Below are 25,659 nucleotides of genomic sequence, written 5' to 3'. Positions count from 1 at the left end.
AACAATTTGATTTTTGCAAGATTATCTATCATTGTATCTTGAATTTTATTTTGAGCAAGCATTTGTCATTTATTTTGAAGCACTGGTCTATACTTTGAATATATCATTGAAAATTGCTTATATATTTATGTGTGTTCACATTTTGGAAATCAAGTCATCTTTGATAAAGTATCTCCTTCTAACTTTAGTCTCCTAGAAACTCACATTTCCTTTAATTAACCTTATTTATGGACCAACCCCCTTATCTTAGCTAGGAGAAATCTTTAATGGAGAGAGTAGGGATAAGGTGACAGCCCCTTCTCCTAATTTGCCACCAAGATCACACCTTGTGGGGTTGAGGATTTTCCCCACACTAACCTAGGTGTGCAAGCGAGGTAGCAACATACCCTTCACATATCACATAGATATCATGCCACAAACCCTTCACATATCACAAAGATATAATGCCTCAGAACTTTCACGATAAGCCACAAATCCGCAAGGTTCCACAGAGATATTTGCACACCAAAATAAAGATACATGAGATAATTTGAATATGCCTTGAAGGAGAGCGAATAGGCTCTATATAGTTATTCGTCCATGCGAAGAGGTGTGTCTCTTGAGGCAGGCCGACTTGATGTTGGAGGGACCAACTTGAACACTTGAGGGGTAAATAAATTCAATTTCTCTCTTTTGATTTTAATAATGAAAATATCGATTGAAGATACCAATTTCTAACATTTCTCAGCTTCTCTCTAAGAATTAGTTTCCTATTAGTGGTAGCATCCTAGAACAACTTTAGAATGGAATCCCACATCTTCTTCGCTATATATAAATTTGTGATATGTGGAGCTATATGATCCTTAACAACATCAAGGAATATCCTCGCTTTGGCATCTTCCTTCTTATATGCAAGAAGTTGTGTTGGATCTATAGGGACAACTACAACATTGGTTGCATATTCCTTGAGACCATTTTCTTCCAACAACAAGGAAACTCTAGCTTTTCAAACACCAAAATTAGAAGCACCATCCAATCTGTCCTAATCTAGCAAAAGCAATTTCTTAAAAACCCTCAGAAAATATAGTAAAACCCAGATAAATCTGAATAAGTCAAACTAAGTTTATATGTTGAAGAATCGAGGGCACTTTTAGTTAATGTGATTCTTCTTAGCTTGATAAATATTTTTGAGGAGTTTTAACTTTTCTTCTTAGCACAGTCTTCACTTGTTATTATTAGAGTGTGTCTTCTTAGTTCATCAAATAGCTACCAAAACAAAAGACACAAGAACACACGATGTTGGCTTTCTGCCAGGGCCAAAACTTCTCCCTCTTGGAGAGGAAAACCCGCACAAAATTCTTCTTATAGAGATTCCAATTGACGAATACCAAGACCTTGACCCTTGACCTACTAGGTCACTCCAAGACCAAGACACCAATCCTCCTATTCTATTGAGATCATCATCATCACTACTGCTTTATTGAGATCATCGTTACTACACCATGTTTGCTCCTTCATCATTGTTGCACCCATGCTACACCTTCACCGAGAACTAGATCACTGTTGTATTGTTACTGAGATCACTACCATGGCAACGAGGTTTCTTTATTAGGATTATGACCAAGACCATAGGTGTCATTATGCTGAGGTCTTGTGACTGCTTTTTCTTCCTGCATAGAGGTCTTCATGATACTGTTTAGTATATTGAGACAGAGTGTTCCCTTCTTGTATTGAGACCCTCATCATTATGCCGAGATTGTAATCATTTCAGTGACACCCATCCGAGATTACAGAGATGTTGTCCATCCTTACTGTCATGCTAAGATACTTGTCCGAAATTCTATGTCTCCTGCACCTGTTACGAACAAATATATATAAACAATGAGGGTAATTGTAATAATGATTAGCTAAGTAGTACTTAATACTGAAGAGGCATGTCTAATGAAACATGACTCTCCATGAAGAGACACCTGCTTGGTATATAAGCAAGCCTCTCACTCTCATTGTATCTATCATTATTCGTATGTTTAATATATAATATTTGTATCCTCATGGATATCTTTATATTCCAAGTCTTCTGGAGTAATTAATCTAATGAAGGAACTTCGTTCGCTTCATTTGGTATCAGAGCAATTCGGTCCTCTAGGTTGCTTAACTGCTGCATAGAGTCACGCTCTCTGATCCAGGCCATTGGCCATCAAGGTTTAGTCAATTTTATTGCCGTCATAATCGAAGCATTCCGCTGCACAGAATTTGGAGGTTCTCCATTTTGCCATCAACCTTTGGCCATTAAAAAAAATAGAGGTTAAAAAAGGGGGGGTTCAAACAATAAAAAAAGAAGAGTTCAAGATTTAAAAAAGATTGATTGAAAAAAAAAAAGATTATTAGGAAAAAGAAAAAACATTATAAAAAAAAGAAGTTATATTTAAAAAAAAATTATAAAAAACAAAAATAAATTAAAAAAAAGGGACGAGCATTCGGGTCACACGGCTCTCGACAATTGTCGGTCACCGCTCAACTACCAGACTTATCGCATACGACGAACCATTGCCCATGCAGCGACTAGTTTTTTTTCACTAACACTCAATACGCTCAGCACGTCGTGCCCTCTATTGTTGTCGTCGTCCTTGTTCACTGCGGCCATCCAACACTATCGTCACGTCCTCAAAGAAGTGAGCGGGTCAAAGACAAAACAGCAATAGCGGTTGTGAGCTAGAGCAGCCCAACAATTAAATTAATATTATGAGCAACACTCTTGATTTGTCATAGACAGGGATTGACCAGCCACCTACACCTTGTTTCCTACTGCGCTAAATCACGTGTTCCCCGCTCTGTCTCCTCGATAGTCAAATCTAGCACCAAAAAAAGTGTTTCCCAAACCGTCGTTTGAGAACCGACTGCACAACAACCCAATTCTTTGCATCGTCGTTGCCGCCGCCAAGCAGTGCACGCCTCCCGACATTCAATCTGCAGCCCCGTCTGCTACTGATCCATCGACGCGGGGCTCTGTCAAGAAAATAAACAACAGCCATTTTTTTCGGGGCCACAATCAAAGGACATGACCAGCCGTCGATTCCATTCGTCGTTAGATTATATAACTATATAAATTTTATATCATAAGTAATATAATTATTTAATTACAATATTAATTAATTAATTATTAAAAAAAAAGAGGTTGTTATTATATTTTGACTAGATCGTTTAAAAAAGGTTCCATACAAAGTGAAAAAAAAAAAGTGAAGAAAAAGGATAAAAATATGGAATCTCTAAGTGATGCACAAAAATAATTAATTGCAAGAGATATAGGACAATTAATGGCAATATATAAGTGATGACAAGTTGATTTTAATAAGGAAATGAAGAAAACAAAATCCACATTGCAAGTTGAAATCCCATCATCACTCCTACAAAATGATGTAATCCAGTATATTAAGAAATTGCAACTAGAAGATCAATAGAAAGGTAAAATAAGAAAGCGTTACAACAGGAACATAAAAATTTTGTGGAAATACATTAGAAGGAAGTAACGGAAAAGGATGAATAAATCTCTCGCCTCAAGGACAACGTCAAAAAATTACTTGCACAAGTGAGGATGTTAAAATTGGCAACTAGGGCCAAACTCCATGTGGGTCATCTTGTTTATGGCAGCTGATATTTTTCTTGGATCCCTCTCATCGACAGGTGTAGGATTGATCTAAAGATCATCCGATTCCAATAAGTATTCATGGAGTTATGAATTTATTTGTGTTATAAGACAATTCGTCAAGGTCGGTTAGCAACCAAATAAACCCCACATGTGCTCAATGTTTTAGTATAAAAGGAGATAACTTGAGGGTCATTTCACACACACTTCTCACTTGATTTCTCTCCACTTGTCTTGGGTTTTAGTGCGAGAGAAATCTAGGAGGAAGAAGCCCTAGACATTGGAGGAAAGGAAGATGCCCTAGCCACAGTCCTAAAAGATGTCTAACCGCAGTTTTCCCTAACCAAGAAGATACAGTCATATAGAAAAGGAGATAGCCCTAAGCTAGAGGCAAGAGAACTCTGTCTTAGCCGCAGCAAAGGAGAGTTGAACAGCGTGGGTATAGAGGCCTGTTTTGAAGAGGCCTAACGTTGTCCTAGAAGAGGCCTAACGCTGTCCTAGAAAGAGGCCTAACGCAGTCTTGAAGGAGAAGCCTCAACGCTGTAAAGGAGGCTACCTCAACGCTGTTTAGAGGAGGCCTCTACAAGCCCTGGCCGCAGTCCAAACAAGTGCCACAAGCTGGTGGTTTAGAGTGACCCTAACCGCAGTCCTAAGGTTGCCCTAACCAGCAAGAGGGACAGAACAGCGTGGGCTGTTTTAGGGTCATTTTATGAAGACCGAATTGTTGTTATAAAGGGCTGAAGTACCTTCCTTGAAGGCCGAGGTAGATGAGGCCTGTTTTGGGCTTGATATGTGGGCCGTAAGCTACAGAAGTACTGTGTGCTAGGCTGCAGGCCATAGCATCACAGTTAGGACTTGCGTAAGGTGAATTGAGGGCTCAAATATGCCCAGAACAGCAACGTGCTAGGGGAGGTATGTTGCAGTCCTTAAGGGCTGTTTGTGGACTGATAGATGGGTGTGTAAGGGCTGCCAGATGCCCTAACCAGTCACAATATAAGCAGCAGTAAAGGCAGACTTGGAACAACAGTGTTGAAGGGACAGCAATGCTAGTAAATGGGACAGCTAGGCAATGGAGCTTGGTGGAGCCATGATACATGGGACAGCTGGGATACATAGTGCTGCAAAGATACATGGGACAGCTGGGCTACATAGTGCTGCAAAGATGCATGGGACAGCAAGGTCACATGGTGGATAATATTGATGAAGCATTATGGTTGGCTACAGCAGTTGATGCAACATGTTAGTATAGTGCTGCATAATGATCGAGTGCAGCCCGGTGATGGGAGCATGTAATGAAGAGCAGCTTAATGACAGTGGTGCAGCGTGATGATACTTTGCAGTATACATTGAGCACAGTGATGGGTACAGCCATGACTAGTGAAGCATGATGAGATGCAGCATAGTGATGATGAGTGCAGCATGGTGCAACACGGTGAGGTGCAGCATGATGATGAGGAGCAACACAATGATAGGTGCAGCATGGTGATGGAGTCACCTAGGAGAATCAGTTGAAGCAGCTTGTCTTCAACTGAGTTCAACTACCTCATGTATCATCTACTTAGAGATGATCTATGCTCTTATTTAGATAAGTCAAAGTGTTGACTTCTATTGTATATGTACTATCTCTCTCTCTCTGTTGAACTATTAAAGAACTTATAAGAAGAATTGATCAAGGGTTTCCCCACATTGGGGTTTCTCGTTGGCTAGTGCCACATCTTGTGTCCTCTTGTCTTGGCTTGTCTTCTGCGATTTATGTTTATGTTCTATCTGCAATTTACTTTAATGCTAATGTGATTGCTAATCTGGAAAAGATATTGAGCCAACTATGAAATTGAAATAAATTGCTCTAAGCATAGAACATACCTTAACTTAACAAAGGAAGACTAAGATCACAAAGGAAGAACTCACGAAGCACTTATCAGAACAAGAAGAGGAAACTTCACGTTTAAAGAACCTTAATAAAAATTTGTTAGAACAAATCAGAGATCTAAAAGATGAATAACTTAAAAGTCAAACATTGAAAATAAGGTTGATAAATCAGAAACCAAAGAGGTTCAATGTCTAAGGAATCATAACCAAAACCTCCTTACACAAATAAAGAAGCTTAAATGTGATAAGACGTCACTTAAAGACAAATTAGAGCAACTTACTCAAGAAGTATCAAAGTCTCTAGACGTAATAGTCCAGGTTGAAGAATTAATACCGAACCAATCAATGGCAGAACTCTAGAAGAGGATCAATTAGTGAAAGGAAAAACACATTCACATGTTACAATCCAAATGATGAAAATTCCAAACAAAGATTATTTACCTAACTCAAAAACCGTAGTACTAGAAGGAAATCAAAAAAAATTCCACACACCCAATAAGGGAAAGTCAAACCCAAAAGGTTCCCTATCAACATTCGAATCATGAGAGTAGACAACTCAACCAAGCTACGTATCGAGACCATGCAAAACAGAAACAACAAACTGATGTTTCAGAGAATAGTGATGTAACCTCAATCCAGTCCTATGATGACAAGTCGTTACAAAATTCCAGTGATCGGAATATTCCACCAAAGATTAATCTAGGATGGTCTGATCCCTTCTTAGTGCGACAATTTTGTTTGTCACTTAGAAGATCATATCAACTGGTATCAACGAAGATGACAGTGCTAAGAGGAGAAGATATTCGAAACTGCAAAAGAGATCAAGCCTTTTGCATCAACAAGCTTTGAGGACAAAGCTTTTTTGAGGAGGAAGGCAATGTTACGAAAAAATATATATAAATAATATAAATATAAATAATGAGGATAATTGTAATAACGATTAGTTAAGTAGTAATTAATACTGAAGAGGCATGTCTAATGAGACATGACTCTCCATGAAGAGACACCTGCTTGGTATCTAAGCAAGCCTCTCACTCTCATTGTATCTATCATTATTCATACATTTAATATATAATATTTGTATCCTCATGGATATCTTTATATTCCAAGTCTTCTGGAGTAATTAATTTGAAGAAGGAACTTTGTTCGCTTCATTGATATATTCTTCCTTTCTTTTATTTTTTTCAAATAAACACCTTTTTTTAAATAATTTCTTTTAAAAAAAAATTATATATATATATATATATATATACATATATTTTCTTTATTTATATATATATATATATATATATATATATACATACACATATTTTCTTTATATATATATAGATATATATCTATATATATATATATATATATATATATATTTTCTTTTATATAGATGTGCTTTTTTTTCAAATATGTTTTTTTTACAATGGTTTCTCTTTTTTTTTAATCCTGATTTTCTTTTTTTTTCCTTTTCTTTCTTTTTTTTTAATTTTTTTTGGTTTTTTTTGTTTTTTGTAAATATTTCCCGACTTTTTTATTATTATTAATTAATTAATTATTTTATTTTAATTTTATAGATATTATAAGTAACCTTTATTTTTTTAATACTAACTTTAACTCCTGCTAATAACTATCTTCTCTTTTTTTTCTTCTATGGCTGCGACCATTCCAATAGGTATGACAAAGAGTTGCGATTTTATGAAGCGCTGAAGGGAATATGTGGAAGGAAAAGCGCGTCGACAGAACGAAACAGAATGGCAGGGAAATTTGGTACAGGGAGAAACACGAACAAGGGGAGATTGGGATAACAGTAAATGGAATGTTGTGTATGATGGTAACGATGGTAGTGGGACAACGACAAGGGGAATCAACTGAAATGAAAATGCCCGAGCAGTGGCTCATGATTGTTACGAATGAGGAATTGGCGGTTGCGTACGAGTAAGGAATTCAGTGATTTATAGAGTGCGGAATTTGATACAAGCAAGAGAAAAATGTTGTGGATCTGAATGTGCGACCATGTGCATCGGTCACTAAGAATGTAATTCCACATTAGCAGGGTATTGACACATCAAACAGAACTACTCGGGACGGTGATGACGGTTGTCTGGACTCTGAACTGTGGTTGCGAATGTGGTATGTCGTGGTTGGCGGATGGCTATAGTGTCGTGGCCCAATGAAAATGGTTGTGGAAGAACGTGGACGTCAGGCGTGTTTGGTTGCTACTACCACCTTTCCTTTTTTCTCTTTTTTTTAACTATATGTTTTTTTAATATAACTTTTTATTTGTTTTATTTTTAAGTTATATATATAGATATATAGTTAATGGCCAAAGGCCTGAATGGCGATATGGAGAAACTCCAACTTTTTGTAGTGAAATGCTTCAAACTTGACAGCAACGATGTTGACGAAACCTTGATGGCTAAGGGCCTAGATCGGAGAGCATGGCCTTGTGCAGCGGTGGAGCGGCCAAAGGATCAAGCTGCTCTAATACCGAATGAAGCGAACAAAGTTCCTTCTACAGATTAATTACTCTAGAAGACCTAGAATATGAAGATCTCCATTGAGATACAAATATTATATATTAAAAGTGTGAACAAGAATGATTGATACAATGAGAGCGAACGGCTTGCTTATATACCAAGCAAGTGTCTCTTCATGGAGTCGTGTCTCATTTAGACATTACTCTTCAACCTAATTACTAATTAACTAATCATTATTTATGATTATTATCATTTACATTATTTTACATTATTTCCTATACATTTTTTCATAACAACACCCATCTGAGATTACACGAGTGTCCGAAATTTTGTGTCTCCTGCACCCACTGTGTCATCCGAAGTTTCAGAGAGATGTCCAAAAACCCTCACTGTAATTCTGAACCTTAACGCCTATTTATAGTGGTTCTGCCTTCATAAATAAGCCGACATGACAGAGTGAAGTGTTGTGTCTCCTTTTGTGAGCCGACTTGTCATTTATATTCATTTGTAGGCTGACATGACTGTGTTTCACATCATTTTGCTGGCAGCCTTCTCTTTGTGCATGTCTTGGAGGGATTTTTAGACTAGTATTCATTTACACATAGGCTCAAGAAGAGCTCCTTATACATAACTTTGACTCTTTGATTTTCCTAGACCTATGAAATGAGCAAGAAACTCATTCTTATAATTTACAAAAATAATATTTCTTTTTCTTGACAAGTACAAAGATCAAAATTCCATTTATAAATACCGAACCTAGTTCCACTTCTTCAACATTATAAACCCTCAATTACCCTAGCATGACCAAGTACAATACATATATACACAATCATCACACTTTTGGCTCATCATGATGGTCACATATGATTAAAAAATATAGGGTACATTATAAAGAAACTGTGTAACACTCAAGTCAAGAAACCATCCATTTCACTTATCCTTTGCTTTTCTTAGAGGTTTGTTTAGGTATTTCACCCTTATGTCATAAAGGAACTTGCCAAAAGAGTGGGAGAGGGTTATTGAGGTGACATTGGATAACCTCTACAAGTTTCCCTTGGGTTATCACACTGTGGTTGGAACTTTAACACCTTGAGTGACTGTCTATGCAGTAACAAAGCATATTTTTGAGATAAGCCTTACCTATTCTAGGTTCATTAATCATGTTGCTGAAGATTTATCATTATCTTTGGTAGCTAATTTTCAAACAAATTTTCTACTATAAATTCATGTCATTAAGTAATTTGAAACCAGAGAACTTTGTGCAAGTTTTCTCTCTTAAATCTAATGATCTCATGATGCAGAATAGAAACGAAAAAAGTAACAATGTAAAGCACAAGAGATGCACATTGCAACTGTGAAATGCTTTCAAACTAGACCCGATTATGCTTCTTCAAGATATATTTTATCATGAAAAAAAGAAGTTTTCTTGGAATGGATGACAGATCTAAGCATACCTGAACAGGTACATCATTTAGTGAGGACCCCTCTCCATAAGGAGATGCCATTTGAACACCAGGTGGAAGTTTTGTATCAAACATCATTTGGGCCAAATTCTTGAAAGCATTTGGATTATCTGATGCATTTGTTAAAGTCCGTATTCCAAGCTCCCTGTGTAATTCATCTTTCTAGTAAAACTTTAGAAAATGCAGGCATATTAAGTCATTTTTACTTGAATGTCTTCCAATTGTTTATTTTCAGATAAATACAAAAGAAATATGTTTGACACAATTAACATGGTGAAGAATATGAATGATATCTCAGACAACCAATCATTTCCTGATTAAAAAAAGCACATGAATAAATTTGCTTTCAGTTTTAACTTCCTTGAATTTTTTCCTTTTGAACATTAAGAGAGATAGGATAATGATTAAAAGTCATAACTCAGAAGCACAGACAAGTGGATTACTCAAAGCTTTGCTCTATCTTTAGAGGATCACCAGACACAAGCGCCATTATAAGGCTTGCATATCCAAGCCTCAGAACATCTGGTAGTTCCTTCACTTGCCCATAATCTAATAAGGCAACCTGCATAAGCATGGAAGAATGGACAACACAAGAATAATGTCATGCTCAAAAGGTTAATAATTAATTCATAAAACTATTCTACTGAAAAGCTTCTGCGGATTATATTCTTGATTTTGCAGAAAAGATTAGTAAAAATGAACGTTCACAGACGTTTGTCTGGTTTGAAATCTAAAAGACAACTCCATCATGATAATGTGTCTCTTTGTTGGTACCTTGTACTTTCTGTCCCATGATGTACTTATTTATGAAGTAATATACACAGCATTTCCAAGGAAGAAGAAAACGGAAGCATGAGAAACAACATTTCAAACATTCACAACACCGATCCTACACTTGGTGATTCAGAGTAAAGAATCAATATAGCATAGACAGATATATTCATGGAATATTTAGACAATAATCCTAGTTGGAGAGGATATATTGCTATTCAGGATATATGTTTGCTTTCTGGAGCAGCCAATCAACCTTTCAAATTATGCTCTAGATACTCATGAACAGAATCAGCCAGGCAGTCCTCTCGTAGAGAACATCCTGCCTTTTTGAAGAAGGTGGTTCAAATGTATCCAAGCTCTTGTTTATGACTTCCTTAGATATAACACAAAATACAAATTCAGGTCACAGGCAGATACCTTTAAAAAAGTCATCCTGTTATACATAGTACTGCATATGAAATATGACTTGCCTTGGTGTCTTTGGTTACCAAGATATTGCCAGGATGTGGATCTGCATGAAAGAATCCACTCTTCAAAATCATTTGCCCATATGCTGTAGTTAAATCCTTCAAAATGCTCCTGCAGTCAGCACACTTCTTAATTGCTGCTGATAGAGATTAATATCATAAATCACAAGATTTTGAGAAAATAGGTGATTAAAGAATCATATTAATCTTGTGGACAAGAATGCATGCTACACAACAAGCATTGCCTGACTGTCAATGAGCAAAGGAAAAAGGAGCAATAACATCCATGTCCATTTGAAGTTGCAAAGGACCAAGATTTGTGGCTTCTAAGAGAGAATGTATAAAATATTGTACTTCAAAACAAATACATTCTTATAAAGAAAAATAGCCTGTCATGAGATATTTGATGCCTCTGTGAACATACATAGAAAGCAGGAAACACTCACTATTTATATGTTGCATTGTGTTTGTTCATGTGTTATATCCAGATGCCCTAACTTAACAATTGCATATGAGAAAAAGAGAAAAACTTACCTCTTTACTGTCATTGCCATTTTCCCATGAGGACTAATGCCTCTTTTAGACATCTCATCTCCTAGACGCATAATAGAAGTTCCTTCGATAAATTCCATTACCAAAACTTTTCTGATCCATCATGAAAATCAGAAGTGCAATATAACACGATCAAACATGAAAAGAACTTATTCTTTCAAACATGCAACTTTTATGTATAAAGCCGCAAAAAATCCATTAAAAATTGAAAACCAAGCTCTGGCACAATACATTTAAAGCAAATTCTCAGTATAGTTCTGTACTTCTGCACATGGTGAATCCTCTAAGCTATTGTCCTGCATTTTTCAAAACATAAATTCTATGTATTCAAGAAAGATTAACCTGCTAAAAAGAATGGGCTGAGTATGGACACAACAATTAATGAAAAGGTACCTCTGGAATAAACAAAAATCAAATCACTGGACATATGCATACTTCTAGGAGGGAACACCTCTACTGAGCCTTATTGGACCATGTGTGTAGACTTTTGGGTCATATTTTCATTATTTTATTAGGGCAGCCTTATTTTGAGTAAATTTGTTGTAACTACTTGAGAATTTGCGTATGGTTTGCTATGCTCATGAATTTAGCACATGGTATTGTACTCTTCCTGAAGGGCACCTCTCCTATATAAATAAGGCTTTGCTCTTATTAACTTTGGAGAATAAAATCTATCTGGCATAGTTCTTATCTTTGTTCTTGGTATTTCTTAGTATTTTCTTGAGGGTTACTTTGTGAGGGATCTAGCAAGAGGATTTTATTGTAACAAGTGATGATTTATTGATAAAGCTAGTAAGGAGCCACAGGAGGAATAAACTGCTACAAGTGGAGAAGCTTTGGGAGGTACTATTTCTTCATAGTCCTTAGTTCTTTACATTTAGACTGAAGTATCGAGTTGGAAAAGCTCGATTTGCTTTTCAACTCTTACTTTGGGATGGTGCAAAGAATACTCTTTACCACTTAGGGAATTGGTAGCACACTCCTATTACCATCAAGATCTTGGATGCATCTAAGATCTCTTGAAAGAGCTGGCTAGACGCTAGATACAACTTACAGTTGCCTAGAGTCCCAAGATCCATTGCAAACAAAGCCTCAAGGAGAGCTGGTTGACTCCAATAACCCTAGGCTAGACGTTGGTCATTGTTTATCCTCTCTCACATTAAAATTCAGTTCATCTTTTCATTTACTTGTTTTAACAGCATAGGATTTTCAATATGATGTATATTTAGAATCTAGGTTGTTTTCTTTCAAGCCTTGAGTAACAGATATTTTTTTAGGACTTGAATGTTATTTGTAAGTGCTTGTCTTTCATGTGGAATCACAAATCCTTTGCACTTTTCTTTGATCTACAAGTTAAATCTGAATATTTCAAATAAGTTTGAAGTTCATAATGTTTCACACAGATGCTAGAAATCTATGGCATTTTAAATTCATTAATCTGTGGATAAGCTTAATGACCTAGCAATTTTATGAACCTTCATGCAATGTTGGAGTATTTTCATGGTCTATATATTTGAAGTAGTCAAATCAGCGCCCTAAAGGCCGGAAGGACTTCAATTGTGGGTACTAATTTTTCACCTTTGAAGGTTGACATTTGTTCTCAGGAATCAGTTTTAGGTTTTAACTTGCTTATGGTGTATGCAACATTCCAATGGTACAAATATACTCCTAAAAATTATTGATTTTTCATAAGAGAAATTGATCTTCTAATCTGATAATTACTTTCCAATGATTTTTTAATCAAGTCATCTTATGTCACATGCATCATTAAGCAATTATACGTACAAAATCTCAACAGTAATGCAATAATGACAGTAGAATCATAAAGAGACAGCCAAGCACAAAAGAGACAAAAAATTTGCCCTACGAAACCCAAACTCAGGAGAAAACCCAGAAAATTTTCTAGGAGAAATTGTTCAGTTCAGCAAAGTACAATCTGATATTTCAAGTCAAGCTTGGTCAACCCAGACCAAAAATCTAGCACAGGTCAAACCTGGTCAAACAGGCCAAAATTTGCCCTTCTGCAGCAACAGATCAGCTCAGTCAAACTCTGGTCAAAAAAGAGAAATCAACGCAGTTCAAAGGTCCTTCCAGCAGTCAAACTTTGGCCCCGACGCCTCTGCAGTCAACTGTGGTCAACTGAAATTGACTGCAGCCCAGTTCTGCAGTCAACCTGGGCTCTCTTGTTGCTGGCAGGACACTGATGGAGAGGCATCCTAACTTATTTTTGACACATTGTGTTGCATACTGCATCGACTTGATGTTGGAGAACATAGGAAAAATTCCTTTTGTCAAGGATATTGTTGAATCACCAAGAAGCATTACAAAATTTATATATAATCATGCATTAGTGCTAAATTTGATGAGAACATTCACCAAAAACAAGGAGTTGGTGCGCCCTTCTATTACACGGTTTGCCACTAGCTTCATATCTCTTCAATTTCTCTTGAATTCTATTTGGGATGTGAAGAGAATGTTTTTTTCATTGGAGTGGTGTGCTTTATCATCTAGTGACAAACTAGATGGAGAGGCCATATACAAGCTAGTTTCCTACAAGGAAAGCTTCTGGGTGGGAGTGCAGGAGTTGTGCAGTGTTACTGAACCTTTGGTAAAGGTTCTTCAATTAATTAATGGAGACAAACCTGCAATGGGTTACTTGTATGAGGACATGGATAGGGCCAAAAAATCCATTCATAACTATTATGATGATAAGGGGGATGAGGGGTTTCAGAAACAACAATTGATATGGACAGTGACTGATGACTGATGGAACAATACACTCCATCATCTGATTCATGATGCAAGGACCTACTTGAACCCTGCATTTTCTATTCCTGTGGTTTCATAATTGATGTTGAGGCCATGAATGGATTCTTCACTTGCATTTACAATGTGCAGAAATTTCTAACTAAAGAAATGGAGATATCAGGATGGCAGGTAGCACATTTAGCTTTGACATGGCTATCCATGATAGGAAAACCAAAATGCTAGGTAAGCTTTAGTTTGTTTCAATTTTCAAATTTCATTGTCTCTTCATACTTTTCTTCAACTTTCAAATTTCAATTATTTTCTTATGTTTCTCCCATTTGTTGTACATACGTGGTGGAGAAGCTATGGTGGCAGAGTACCCAATCTCCAAAAGATTGTCATTCGAGTGCTTAGCCAAACATGTAGCTCCCCCGGATGTGAGTGCAATTTGAGTGTATTTGAAAAAATAGACACCAAGAAGCGCAATAGATTAAAAATTTTCCAATTTTTTTAATTCATTAAATAATAAAAAATATAACTTATTATTTTTATAATTATTAATTTATAGTTTATGACCCTCATACAAGATGGAGTCACAACACCTTAACGACATGGCCTACATCTACTACAAACTCTAATTGTGGGTGAGGCAACTTGACAGGACACCTGATGTCAAGGCCATCTCATTGGATGGGATTGACACCACTTCTGCATGGAGGGTCGAGGCCGAGAGGCCTATCATGGAATCGGCCCCTGATTGGTTAGAGTCGGTAGTGGAGGGACTAGCAACTACATAGGAGGAGGAGCAACAAGAGGAGGAGGTGACACCACCTACCATGGTCACCAGTAGAGGACGTGGTCTACTTCCTATGGCTCCTAGTTCTTCAACTTCTAGAGGACATCAGAGTCCAATGCCAGCCCTGGGGCCTTCTTCATCTAGAGGGAAAGTTGTTACATTTTCTCGCAAAAGGGGAAGAGGAAATCATTAGTTAGTTGGTTCATTTCATTGTATATGACTCGTGATATGAGATACATTATTATATTTTTGTTGATATTTTGACGTTGAGACAGGACTCAACATTGAGGTCATGATTCACTATTATGTATGATGTAGCATTAAACATATTACACATCTATATATTAGATCTCTTTTCATATTTATGTGTTAATGCATCACTATTATGTATGATGTAGCATTAGACATATTACACATCTTATATATTAGTTCTCTTTTCATATTTATGTGTTAATGCATTTATTTTATGTTGTGGATGCTTTAGACACAAAAAAAATTGAAAAAAAAATGATTGTTTTTACTTTTTTTATTTTGTCGATTTTAATTGATTTTATCCTGATTTTTACGATTTTTCCCTTTTTCAGACCCTCGTCAATTTAATCCTGATCGTGATCATCGCAACATTGCAAATAGCACACACCCAAATGGCTTTAGAAGGCTATAAGGTGTTGAAATTTCTAAGTCTAACACGTTAGAAATTTTCCTGCACTATCTGGTCTATTTCTCCTACTTGTTTAATCATTGAACAAGTTATTTAACCATATAAATACTGAAATAAACACAATGCAGTCTCATCAATCTACAGATCATCAACTGAAAGAAATAGACAAACACACAAGGGACACCATTATTTTTGGACAATCATCCCCGAAAAAACCCAACTTGGGAAAACCGACATAACAGTTCTAAGGGTTTTATTATTAAGTAGATTTTCTTGAGTACAACCAAGTACCAAACTGGCTCACCTAACAGAGAAATCTATCTGGAAGCAATACCTCTCGTCGGAAGCAGATATTCTAAAAGTCTGCCCCCACGAAACTCTCTCCAACGTCTCTCTAAGGCTCAAGGTCAGCCCTCCTGGCCTCTGCGTCAGCCTAGAACCCTCTGCGTCTGCCTCCTGATGCACTACACAATGTTTATGGCCCTCTGCGTGGTTCACGCAGGCCCTCTGACCCTCTAGGTAGTCACTGCTGGCCTCTCTGTGGCTCATGTTGGCTCTGCAGCTGCCTCTCTGCCTTTGCATTGGTCTTCCAACACTATCTCTACCAATCTGCTATGCACTCACTGCCCCTCCCTGCAACTCTAATCACTGGTTTGATTTCTCTTAGCAAACCCCGCTCTAGAAAATAGAACTGACTAATCAATCTGGTGTATCTCCAACTAACCCTCAAGCCTCCTCTTATACTTTTTCTGTTGAGTCTTCAACAACCGAGATTACATCTCTAATCAATGGCTAAGATTAGATTTGGCTTGATCCATGTCATTTAGAACCTTCTAACCCAGTTTTATATTAATACCCATTAATATTTTTATCTTCCTAAGTTTAGACTTAGGAACCCGTTAAAAATATTAATTATTTTAATATCTCTCTCACCGGGTAAAATTTCCCCAAACCATTTCTGGGTCTTGGAGATCTCATGTGCTTTAGCCTCTCCACCAATTTTCATGGCTAGAGCACATCTAATGCTACCCCAAATCAACACTCCCTCTTAGCGAGGAATGTGCTCTAGTAATACTTCACTACTAAGTATCACCCTGATCATTCGACACCAGTACCTATGCTGTTGCATCCTGTACTGCTGCCCATGGCTCTACCATTGCCACTGCTACATCTGTACAGCATCTCCCTCTACATCCGTGTTGTTGCTGGTCCTTCCTCCCAACACTGCACTACACTGCAGCCCTCTCTCATCGTGTTGCATCGTGTTGCCCATAGCACTACCACTACTACTGATGTACCGCAACTCAGTTACTGAGACAATGGTAACTGATCTACCCAACTACTGACATCCTTGTCAGGCTAGAAACCCTCCTAATGCTGAAGCTCTCTCTACTGCTATCTTGTGCTCCCTCTATTGTCTCTACTCTACTGCAACAACTCTATGCCTCTCCCACTGCTACAAACACCTTTGTGCCTTCCTGCATTGCTACAACCACCTTTGTGTCTCTCGCACTGCTGCAACCCTCTCTGCGCTGCCAGGGTCTACTACACTCTAGCACTCTCTGTCGCTCCATCCGCATCTGCTTCTACCGACATCCATCATCCTGCTACTATCTCTTCAAGGCTCCCATAGCCGGATATGATCCAAGAGTTTGGGTACCTCAAGGATCCTGCCCCTCATCTCTTGTAGTCCTCTAGACTATAACTCGATGTCTCCCCACCTCTTCTCTAGAGGTACATGAGCACTCATGGCACAATCGTCATCATCCTCTACCTCCTTCTCTGCCTTAGTTGGCGCTGCCTTGGAGTCAGACGCCTCTCCCTTATTCTTCTTCCTAGGACACTAGGTTGCATAATGGCCCAACTCCCCATAATTGAAGCACTTAATCTTGGAGAGGTCCTTTTTCTTCCTCTTCCCTTGCTGCCCTGCAAATGCCAGAGCCGCATCCTCTTCCTCCTCTTTCTTGACCTGGGCTCCTTTGCCACTACTTCCCGCCTTGGTCAGTCGTCTGATCTCTTCTTGGCGAAGAGCTTCCCACAATTCTTCCCAATCTGGAAGATTCACTCTGCCCAAAATGCTTTGGACGAATGGCTCCCATACCTCGGACACTGCTTTCAGGGCAGTCCTCACCATCAACTCTTGATCCGACGTGGCCCCTAGGTAAGTTAGTTGGTCCTGAATCTCCTGTAACCTGTTGAGGAAGTGATCTACCTACTCCCCTTCTGCATCTGATATGACTGCAGTTAATTCTCCAGTAGCATCTTCCTCTGCATGGAAGTGCCGTGATATAATGTCGTCAAGGTGTCCCACATCTCCTTTGTCATATTCTTCTTGGATACTTTTCGTTATCAGTTGGGTCGACTAAGATAACCAGGGTTCTCAAGGCGAAGGCCTTGATACGATGTCTATCTAGAACAGACAGGATCCTAGCCTTCCAAATGACAAAGTTGGACGCCCCCTACAGCATGCCCTGATCCCTCAGTCCGTTCATGGCCATCTCTGCTCTTCTTTTTGACTCCTCTGAGTCTCTACTTCCCTCCTGGAAGTTCTCTCTTCGACTCCCTCTGAGTCTCTACTTCCCTCCTGGAAGTTCTCTTCTAGACTCCCTCTGAGTCTCAATTTCCCTCCTGGAAATCCTTCTACCAACAGTCGAATCGTACCTCTCCAATCTCCTTTGCTCCTGCAACACTGATCTGGATTTCTTGGCTAGAAATCCGCCTAGGTAGCGACTCCCTCTACCTTGGTTCTGTCCCGTTAGGTACTGTTCTGCCTCGACAGCAACAACACCCCACCAGCTTCACACTCCACAATCTACCCACAGCTTCCTATGCCTTAGCAACTAAAGAACTGAGCCTCTAACCTCTGCGCAATCTCGGCAATGGCTGAATCGCTCTACTAGCCAACTGCATCACTCCTACTTCGCTAAGCAGGATGACGTGGCTCTTCATGAGCCTCTTCTGCCTCTCACTACTTCTGCGTTGGCCCATTCTCTAACTCCAATTAATGACGCAGGCCCTTTGCAGCACCCTTTCGTCGCTGCTTTCTGCTTAAAAACAACTTCTGTCACTCAAGACAGCTATTTCTGTTGCAAATTCTCTGATTCAACTGATGCCTTCAGCTCTCCTGTGATCTGCAACGCTCTGATACCATGTTGAAATTTCTAAGTCTAACCTGTTAGAAATTTTCCAGCACTATCTGGTTTATTTCTCCTACTTGTTTAATTACTGAACAAGTTATTTAACCATATCAATACTGAAATAAACACAATGCAATCTCATCCATCTACAGATCATCAGCTGAAATAAATAGACAAACACACAAGGGACACCGTTATTTTTAGACAATCGTCCCCGGAAAAACCCAACCTGGGAAAACCGATGCAACAGTTCTGTTAGCGCTTGAGATTTCACCCTAGGCTGAGGAAGGTAAACCTTCAAGGCAACATCAAACCATTTCACCTCGTAGCTAGCCCTACGAGGTATGAGAAGGCTCTCTCGGGTCAGATTCGATAGATCTTTCAATATGATTAGACTGACCAATTAATAATAAAGATTTTAGGCTAGTAAATTGATAGGGGGGTTGATTTAATGATTTTTGGGGTTTTTGGTGGCAATTGGAGGGAGTGCAATTCAGGGTGCGGGGATTGAGCACAGTTTTTGCAGGGGGATCTTTGGGGCAAGGTAGGAATGGGCGCTGATGCCTTAATCTGAGATGGATGATCAAGGATGATAGAGGAGGAGCTAAAGAGGGCAAACAACCATTTTGAATCCTCTCTAGACAGTAGAAAACATAAATATAGAACAAACTAAAAAGCTGAGCATGTCAAAGCATGAATTCAAACTTTACCACTTCATCTGTCCAATTAGAAGCAAAAGAGAGATGTGGAATACATAAACAAACTTACAAGAACATGTAGAGAACACACCATCAACACATCAATCCACAAGAATCCACAATGATGTCTGCAAAACCCTGGCCTTCCTTTCCTTAAATTGCAGAAATAGATGTACAATACACAATAAAGCTTTCTCCCACAAGAGTCCAACCATCAAAATGAGAAGGAGAGAGCATAATATAGACCATCTAGACCATCTAACTCCTTTCCCCACCTCTAGGGGTCGAGCTCAGCTTTCTAGGAGCAGTTTGAACAAATTCTAAACTAAGAACTAGAAAATAGGCAGCCAAACAACTTGCCTCTATTACTTAGCTAACTCATCCATGCATTAATTTTTCACTTTTTACATCATGGAAGCTTCTAGAAGAGTAAAGAAAGATAAAATCTACCAAAGTGCCATGAACATATTACATTTATCCATCATCTACAAGTAAAAATAGTCAACCATAGTCAAAACAGTGTTTTTTTGACCAAAAATGTGAATTCTGGCAAATCTGGAAGTTCTGGTCGCGCCCCTGGAAGTTCTGGTCGCGCCCCTTCACAGCTGTTTTTGAGTGGGTTCCACTGGTCCAAATCAGGTGCAAGATGGCTCATTGGAAAGCTTTGCCTGTCTACTTTCCATCCCAAGTGGAATTTCTGAATTTGGTGTTGATTTGACCCCTCAAAAACCATTTCTCCCAAGGTCACTTTCTGCAACTCAAAAAGTGGGCAGAAAGTCATTTTTTTGATGTATTTTGAGCTTTTGGAGGCTCAAAACTCAAAATCAGGCTTCTCCCAAGTATTGGTAATTTTTATTTTTGAATGCCCTTTCCAAAAATGCCAAGTTTGCAAAATTCCGAGCAGCCCTTCAAACTGGTCTCACCCGGGGTGAGACCAGTTCTTGGGAAAAACCTGTAATTGGCACAAAAAATTCACAAATGACAAAATTTTCTCCAAATTTCTTGAAATTTGGGCTGGGAGTCCCCAATCAAGTACCATGCTCAGTCAAAGAGGCTTTGGCCAAAATTTGGAGTGGATCGGGCGTTTTCCTTCGTTTTTGTGCTTTGGCCAACCGTCCTTGGAGCACCTTCGTTCTCGCCGGTATTTTTGACATTTCTCTCAAACCATGACACCTGTGTAAAAAGTGAAAGAGGTTTTTCTTCCTTGGCATGTTGTGGACAAAAACCTCTCTCAGTTTTGCAAAATTCATCTTTGATTGCTCAGAAACAGCTTTTGAGTGAAACTTGTCCCGATGTGTGAAACAAGGGATTTTGTCGAAATGGAGCGAAATGAAGGGGATAGAGGGCTTCTAAATTCTTGGGGAAATTTTTGGGAGTGGGGAGGGATGTTAGGAAGCAGGGGAAAGTGGAATCTCAGAGATTGAGTGAGGGGAAGGGGTCGAAAAGGACAAAACACAGGCCAAACCTAGAAAATTGCCATGTTGTAGCTAGAAACTAGGGTTTGTGCAAAAATGAGGAATTTGGCGGATCTAAGGGATGGGAAGTGTTTGATAAGGTACTTTAAGGATAGGGAAAGGTGTATGAACATCAGGAAACAAGTTTTGCCGGTGATTTGACCATCCAAGTGAAATTGCCTTCAAAACCCTAGGAGAGGGAAATGACCTTGCCTAGGTGCAACTGAAGCATGAAAAAGGTGTGAAATGACTCATTAGACACTGACATGATAATGACAACCCTCTGAATGATGATAGGCTCAGCTGAATGATGACATGGACTGACATTTGGGCAAACCCTAGACCTAATGCCTAGTGACCAAATTTTGCTTGAAAACTCTTTGAAATGACAAAATTTGACCTTGACACTTTAAAATCACTTTGAAAGAGCATATTTGATCACTGGAGGAAGGCTGGAAAGACTGACACTGACATTGGCTCCAATGGGGATGGCAGCTCCTTGGAGGTGCCAAGAACCTCAGACCTCTTGGGAGAGCAGACCAGTGCTTTTTTCATTGGGCAATGGAGTCAACTTATTCACACCTTTGACACAAAACTTTGACACATTTATTTAATGAGAACTTAACTGAAAACTGACTAAAACTTAACTGAAGCTTGACTCAAACCGACTCGATGGCAAACTGAAATAACTTGAAAAAACTCACTCAACAGACCAAACACAAATGACTCATGACCGACTTAACTAAAACAAGAGAAGGGCAGCAGTCCATCAAGATTTGAAATCATGATGACAACCACCTGTGTTTCTTTCAAGACAATATACATCAAACTATATCAAAATGCCAATGCAACCAATCAAGCAGATGCCTTCTTGATTGATTCTCCTGATTAGATCTCATGATCAACAATAGATAGTGGTAACTGGGCATCCAAAAACATAGCTGACCATGATCTTCTTCATCACTGAACACTGCAATAAACACTATCACTGCTGGCTGCAACAAACTTGCTAGAGGATCATGAAAAACATAAAGATTTGCCACTGCCACCTCCTGCTGAAAGAACAAGGTGTCTTTTGTTTCAAATTCTGATCTGCCTTCATCATGTGCTTCGATAAAAGTATGCTCATGGGCTTCAAAAAATTCTGAACAAGTAGATGAGCAGATCTCTTCTTGGAAAAACATTTCAGCACATGAAACATATGAAGAATCTGAAAGGTAATCCTGTATGCTATAATCTTCGGTGGTCAGACAATATGGTAGGTGATCTTCATATGATATGACAGCCGGATTCTCATTACATTCTTCAATCATAAGGAAAGAAACTTCAGCTGATTCTTGAGGTGCAAAAATGACAGTTCTATCATCTACCATAAATTCATCCAAAGGAACTGTTTCACTTACTTGAATGAAGATCTCATCTTGCTTTTCATGAACTGACTGAATTACCTCCTCATGCAGGCTTTGCATGCTGTCTTCTTCTGTGGGCAGATCTGAAATGAGCTCTTCTCTTTCACCATCTTCAGCCATATAACAAATTTCAACCTGCTGATCTATAAAGCTGCTTACAAGACTGTCATCCTTTTCAGAAGAGGAAGAAGGTCCACCATCATCTTCTTGACCATGTGTGCACTGCAAATCTGCATTAACTTGAGCCGGAGCAAGACCTCTCAAGAGCTGATCTATCTCCTCTTCGGACAAAGGAGATAATGCCTTTTGTTTTCTTCTGCTCAAACAGTGATTGTCTTCATTGATTTCAAGTGAAGGAGTATACAGATTTTCCTCATACTGCTAATCCATTTCATGCAATTTCTGTTGATTGTCAAGAGGCGAAATTTTTTCATTTTCCAACATACTAAGATCTTGGTCCTGCTGCAAATTTTCATGATCGTCTCTATGGGAATCCTCTAGGTTCTCTTCATGTTGCTGAAATGGATTCTCATACAAAGCCTCCATGATCTCAACATCCATAAAATTATCATCTTCATAAAACTTCTCAAGGCTTTCAATAAAACTATAAGCATGCTTGCAACAGTCATGAACCAAATTTAATGATGGATAAGATGCTTGATATCTTTCAATGAACAAGACATGAAAATCCTTCAAACAGTAAATACAAGCAGGCGGCAAACTTTCATACCATGATTGAGCTTTACCTTCCAGAGTGGCCAAGAATATCTTCATCAAGCAATCCTCAGGAAAATCGATCTTGAATTTGCGAATATGCATATGAAATCTGACTAGATGTAAAGCAGCATGCTTCTTACCATCATCACTAAATGTAGGCAAATTCCTTGACCAATCTACCTTTGGAATTTTGTTTGGAAAACCAAGAATGTGATCTCGGCTCAAGGGAGCATATCTTCTTGCAATCTGATCCATCTTGAAAATCTCAAAGCTACTGATCTTCCTGCAGTGAAGTCACCATGAAGCACAGGTTGCTGGATTCTTCAGTGAAAGGAGTCGCCAGTGAATGATTTCAGCCTTTCAAGTGTCTGATCGTTGTTCACCATCAACAATCAGATCTGAACTTGATACATGTACTGGGGTAAAGTGTCAATGAAGCGCTATGTTCACAAATCCCACGGAGATAGACTGAAGCAGCGTTTATCTACTTGCGCTGATGTAAAACAAGAGCGTTTTCGAAGGCTTCTGGCGTAACTTCAGGCTCCGTCTAAGACTTATGAAATAACACGACAATGAGCAAACGATTAATATGTTCTCCCCAGTATGGTCGCCACTATGTTAGCGCTTGAGATTTCACCCTAGGCTGAGGAAGGTAAACCTTCAAGGCAACATCAAACCATTTCACCTCGTAGCTAGCCCTACGAGGTATGAGAAGGTTCTCTCGGGTCAGATTCGATAGATCTTTCAATATGATTAGACTGACCAATTAATAATAAAGATTTTAGGCTAGTAAATTGATAGGGGGGTTGATTTAATGATTTTTGGGGTTTTTGGTGGCAATTGGAGGGAGTGCAATTCAGGGTGCGGGGATTGAGCACAGTTTTTGCAGGGGGATCTTTGGGGCAAGGTAGGAATGGGCGCTGATGCCTTAATCTGAGATGGATGATCAAGGATGATAGAGGAGGAGCTAAAGAGGGCAAACAACCATTTTGAATCCTCTCTAGACAGTAGAAAACATAAATATAGAACAAACTAAAACGCTGAGCATGTCAAAGCATGAATTCAAACTTTACCACTTCATCTGTCCAATTAGAAGCAAAAGAGAGATGTGGAATACATAAACAAACTTACAAGAACATGTAGAGAACACACCATCAACACATCAATCCACAAGAATCCACAATGATGTCTGCAAAACCCTGGCCTTCCTTTCCTTAAATTGCAGAAATAGATGTACAATACACAATAAAGCTTTCTCCCACAAGAGTCCAACCATCAAAATGAGAAGGAGAGAGCATAATATAGACCATCTAGACCATCTAACTCCTTTCCCCACCTCTAGGGGTCGAGCTCAGCTTTCTAGGAGCAGTTTGAACAAATTCTAAACTAAGAACTAGAAAATAGGCAGCCAAACAACTTGCCTCTATTACTTAGCTAACTCATCCATGCATTAATTTTTCACTTTTTACATCATGGAAGCTTCTAGAAGAGTAAAGAAAGATAAAATCTACCAAAGTGCCATGAACATATTACATTTATCCATCATCTACAAGTAAAAATAGTCAACCATAGTCAAAACAGTGTTTTTTTGACCAAAAATGTGAATTCTGGCAAATCTGGAAGTTCTGGTCGCGCCCCTGGAAGTTCTGGTCGCGCCCCTTCACAGCTGTTTTTGAGTGGGTTCCACTGGTCCAAATCAGGTGCAAGATGGCTCATTGGAAAGCTTTGCCTGTCTACTTTCCATCCCAAGTGGAATTTCTGAATTTGGTGTTGATTTGACCCCTCAAAAACCATTTCTCCCAATGTCACTTTCTGCAACTCAAAAAGTGGGCAGAAAGTCATTTTTTTGATGTATTTTGAGCTTTTGGAGGCTCAAAACTCAAAATCAGGCTTCTCCCAAGTATTGGTAATTTTTATTTTTGAATGCCCTTTCCAAAAATGCCAAGTTTGCAAAATTCCGAGCAGCCCTTCAAACTGGTCTCACCCGGGGTGAGACCAGTTCTTGGGAAAAACCTGTAATTGGCACAAAAAATTCACAAATGACAAAATTTTCTCCAAATTTCTTGAAATTTGGGCTGGGAGTCCCCAATCAAGTACCATGCTCAGTCAAAGAGGCTTTGGCCAAAATTTGGAGTGGATCGGGCGTTTTCCTTCGTTTTTGTGCTTTGGCCAACCGTCCTTGGAACACCTTCGTTCTCGCCGGTATTTTTGACATTTCTCTCAAACCATGACACCTGTGTAAAAAGTGAAAGAGGTTTTTCTTCCTTGGCATGTTGTGAACAAAAACCTCTCTCAGTTTTGCAAAATTCATCTTTGATTGCTCAAAAACAGCTTTTGAGTGAAACTTGTCCCGATGTGTGAAACAAGGGATTTTGTCGAAATGGAGCGAAATGAAAGGGATAGAGGGCTTCTAAATTCTTGGGGAAATTTTTGGGAGTGGGGAGGGATGTTAGGAAGCAGGGGAAAGTGGAATCTCAGAGATTGAGTGAGGGGAAGGGGTCGAAAAGGACAAAACACAGGCCAAACCTAGAAAATTGCCATGTTGTAGCTAGAAACTAGGGTTTGTGCAAAAATGAGGAATTTGGCGGATCTAAGGGATGGGAAGTGTTTGATAAGGTACTTTAAGGATAGGGAAAGGTGTATGAACATCAGGAAACAAGTTTTGTCGGTGATTTGACCATCCAAGTGAAATTGCCTTCAAAACCCTAGGAGAGGGAAATGACCTTGCCTAGGTGCAACTGAAGCATGAAAAAGGTGTGAAATGACTCATTAGACACTGACATGATAATGACAACCCTCTGAATGATGATAGGCTCAGCTGAAT

General features: G+C 38.8%; 1 protein-coding gene across 4 annotated transcripts in view; it reads right to left on the bottom strand.

Moving 5' to 3' along the window:
- LOC149207047 (uncharacterized) overlaps positions 1-25,659 on the bottom strand; it is a 356,193-nt gene that overhangs the window by 126,849 nt on the left and 203,685 nt on the right. The window contains exons 7-10 of one of the 4 annotated variants that reach the window (XM_089395657.1): positions 11,198-11,308; positions 10,667-10,775; positions 9,866-9,984; positions 9,414-9,567 (exon numbers count right to left, since the gene is read on the bottom strand). In XM_089395657.1, the coding sequence (XP_089251783.1) occupies positions 9,414-9,567; positions 9,866-9,984; positions 10,667-10,775; positions 11,198-11,308 (493 nt within the window). Of the gene's footprint in view, positions 1-9,413; positions 9,585-9,865; positions 9,985-10,666; positions 10,776-11,197; positions 11,309-25,659 lie in introns of those variants that run through there. The other 3 variants (XM_089395659.1, XR_016252614.1, XM_089395658.1) reach the window with 3 other exon arrangements.

This window comes from Pinus tabuliformis, chromosome 1_2 (assembly GCF_031772625.1).
Source record: "Pinus tabuliformis cultivar Carrire ecotype Pingquan chromosome 1_2, CPIR1, whole genome shotgun sequence".
Taxonomy (NCBI): Eukaryota; Viridiplantae; Streptophyta; class Pinopsida; order Pinales; family Pinaceae; genus Pinus; species Pinus tabuliformis.
The sequence above is the reverse complement of the archived record's forward strand: the minus strand, read 5'-3'. Positions and strand labels throughout refer to the sequence as shown.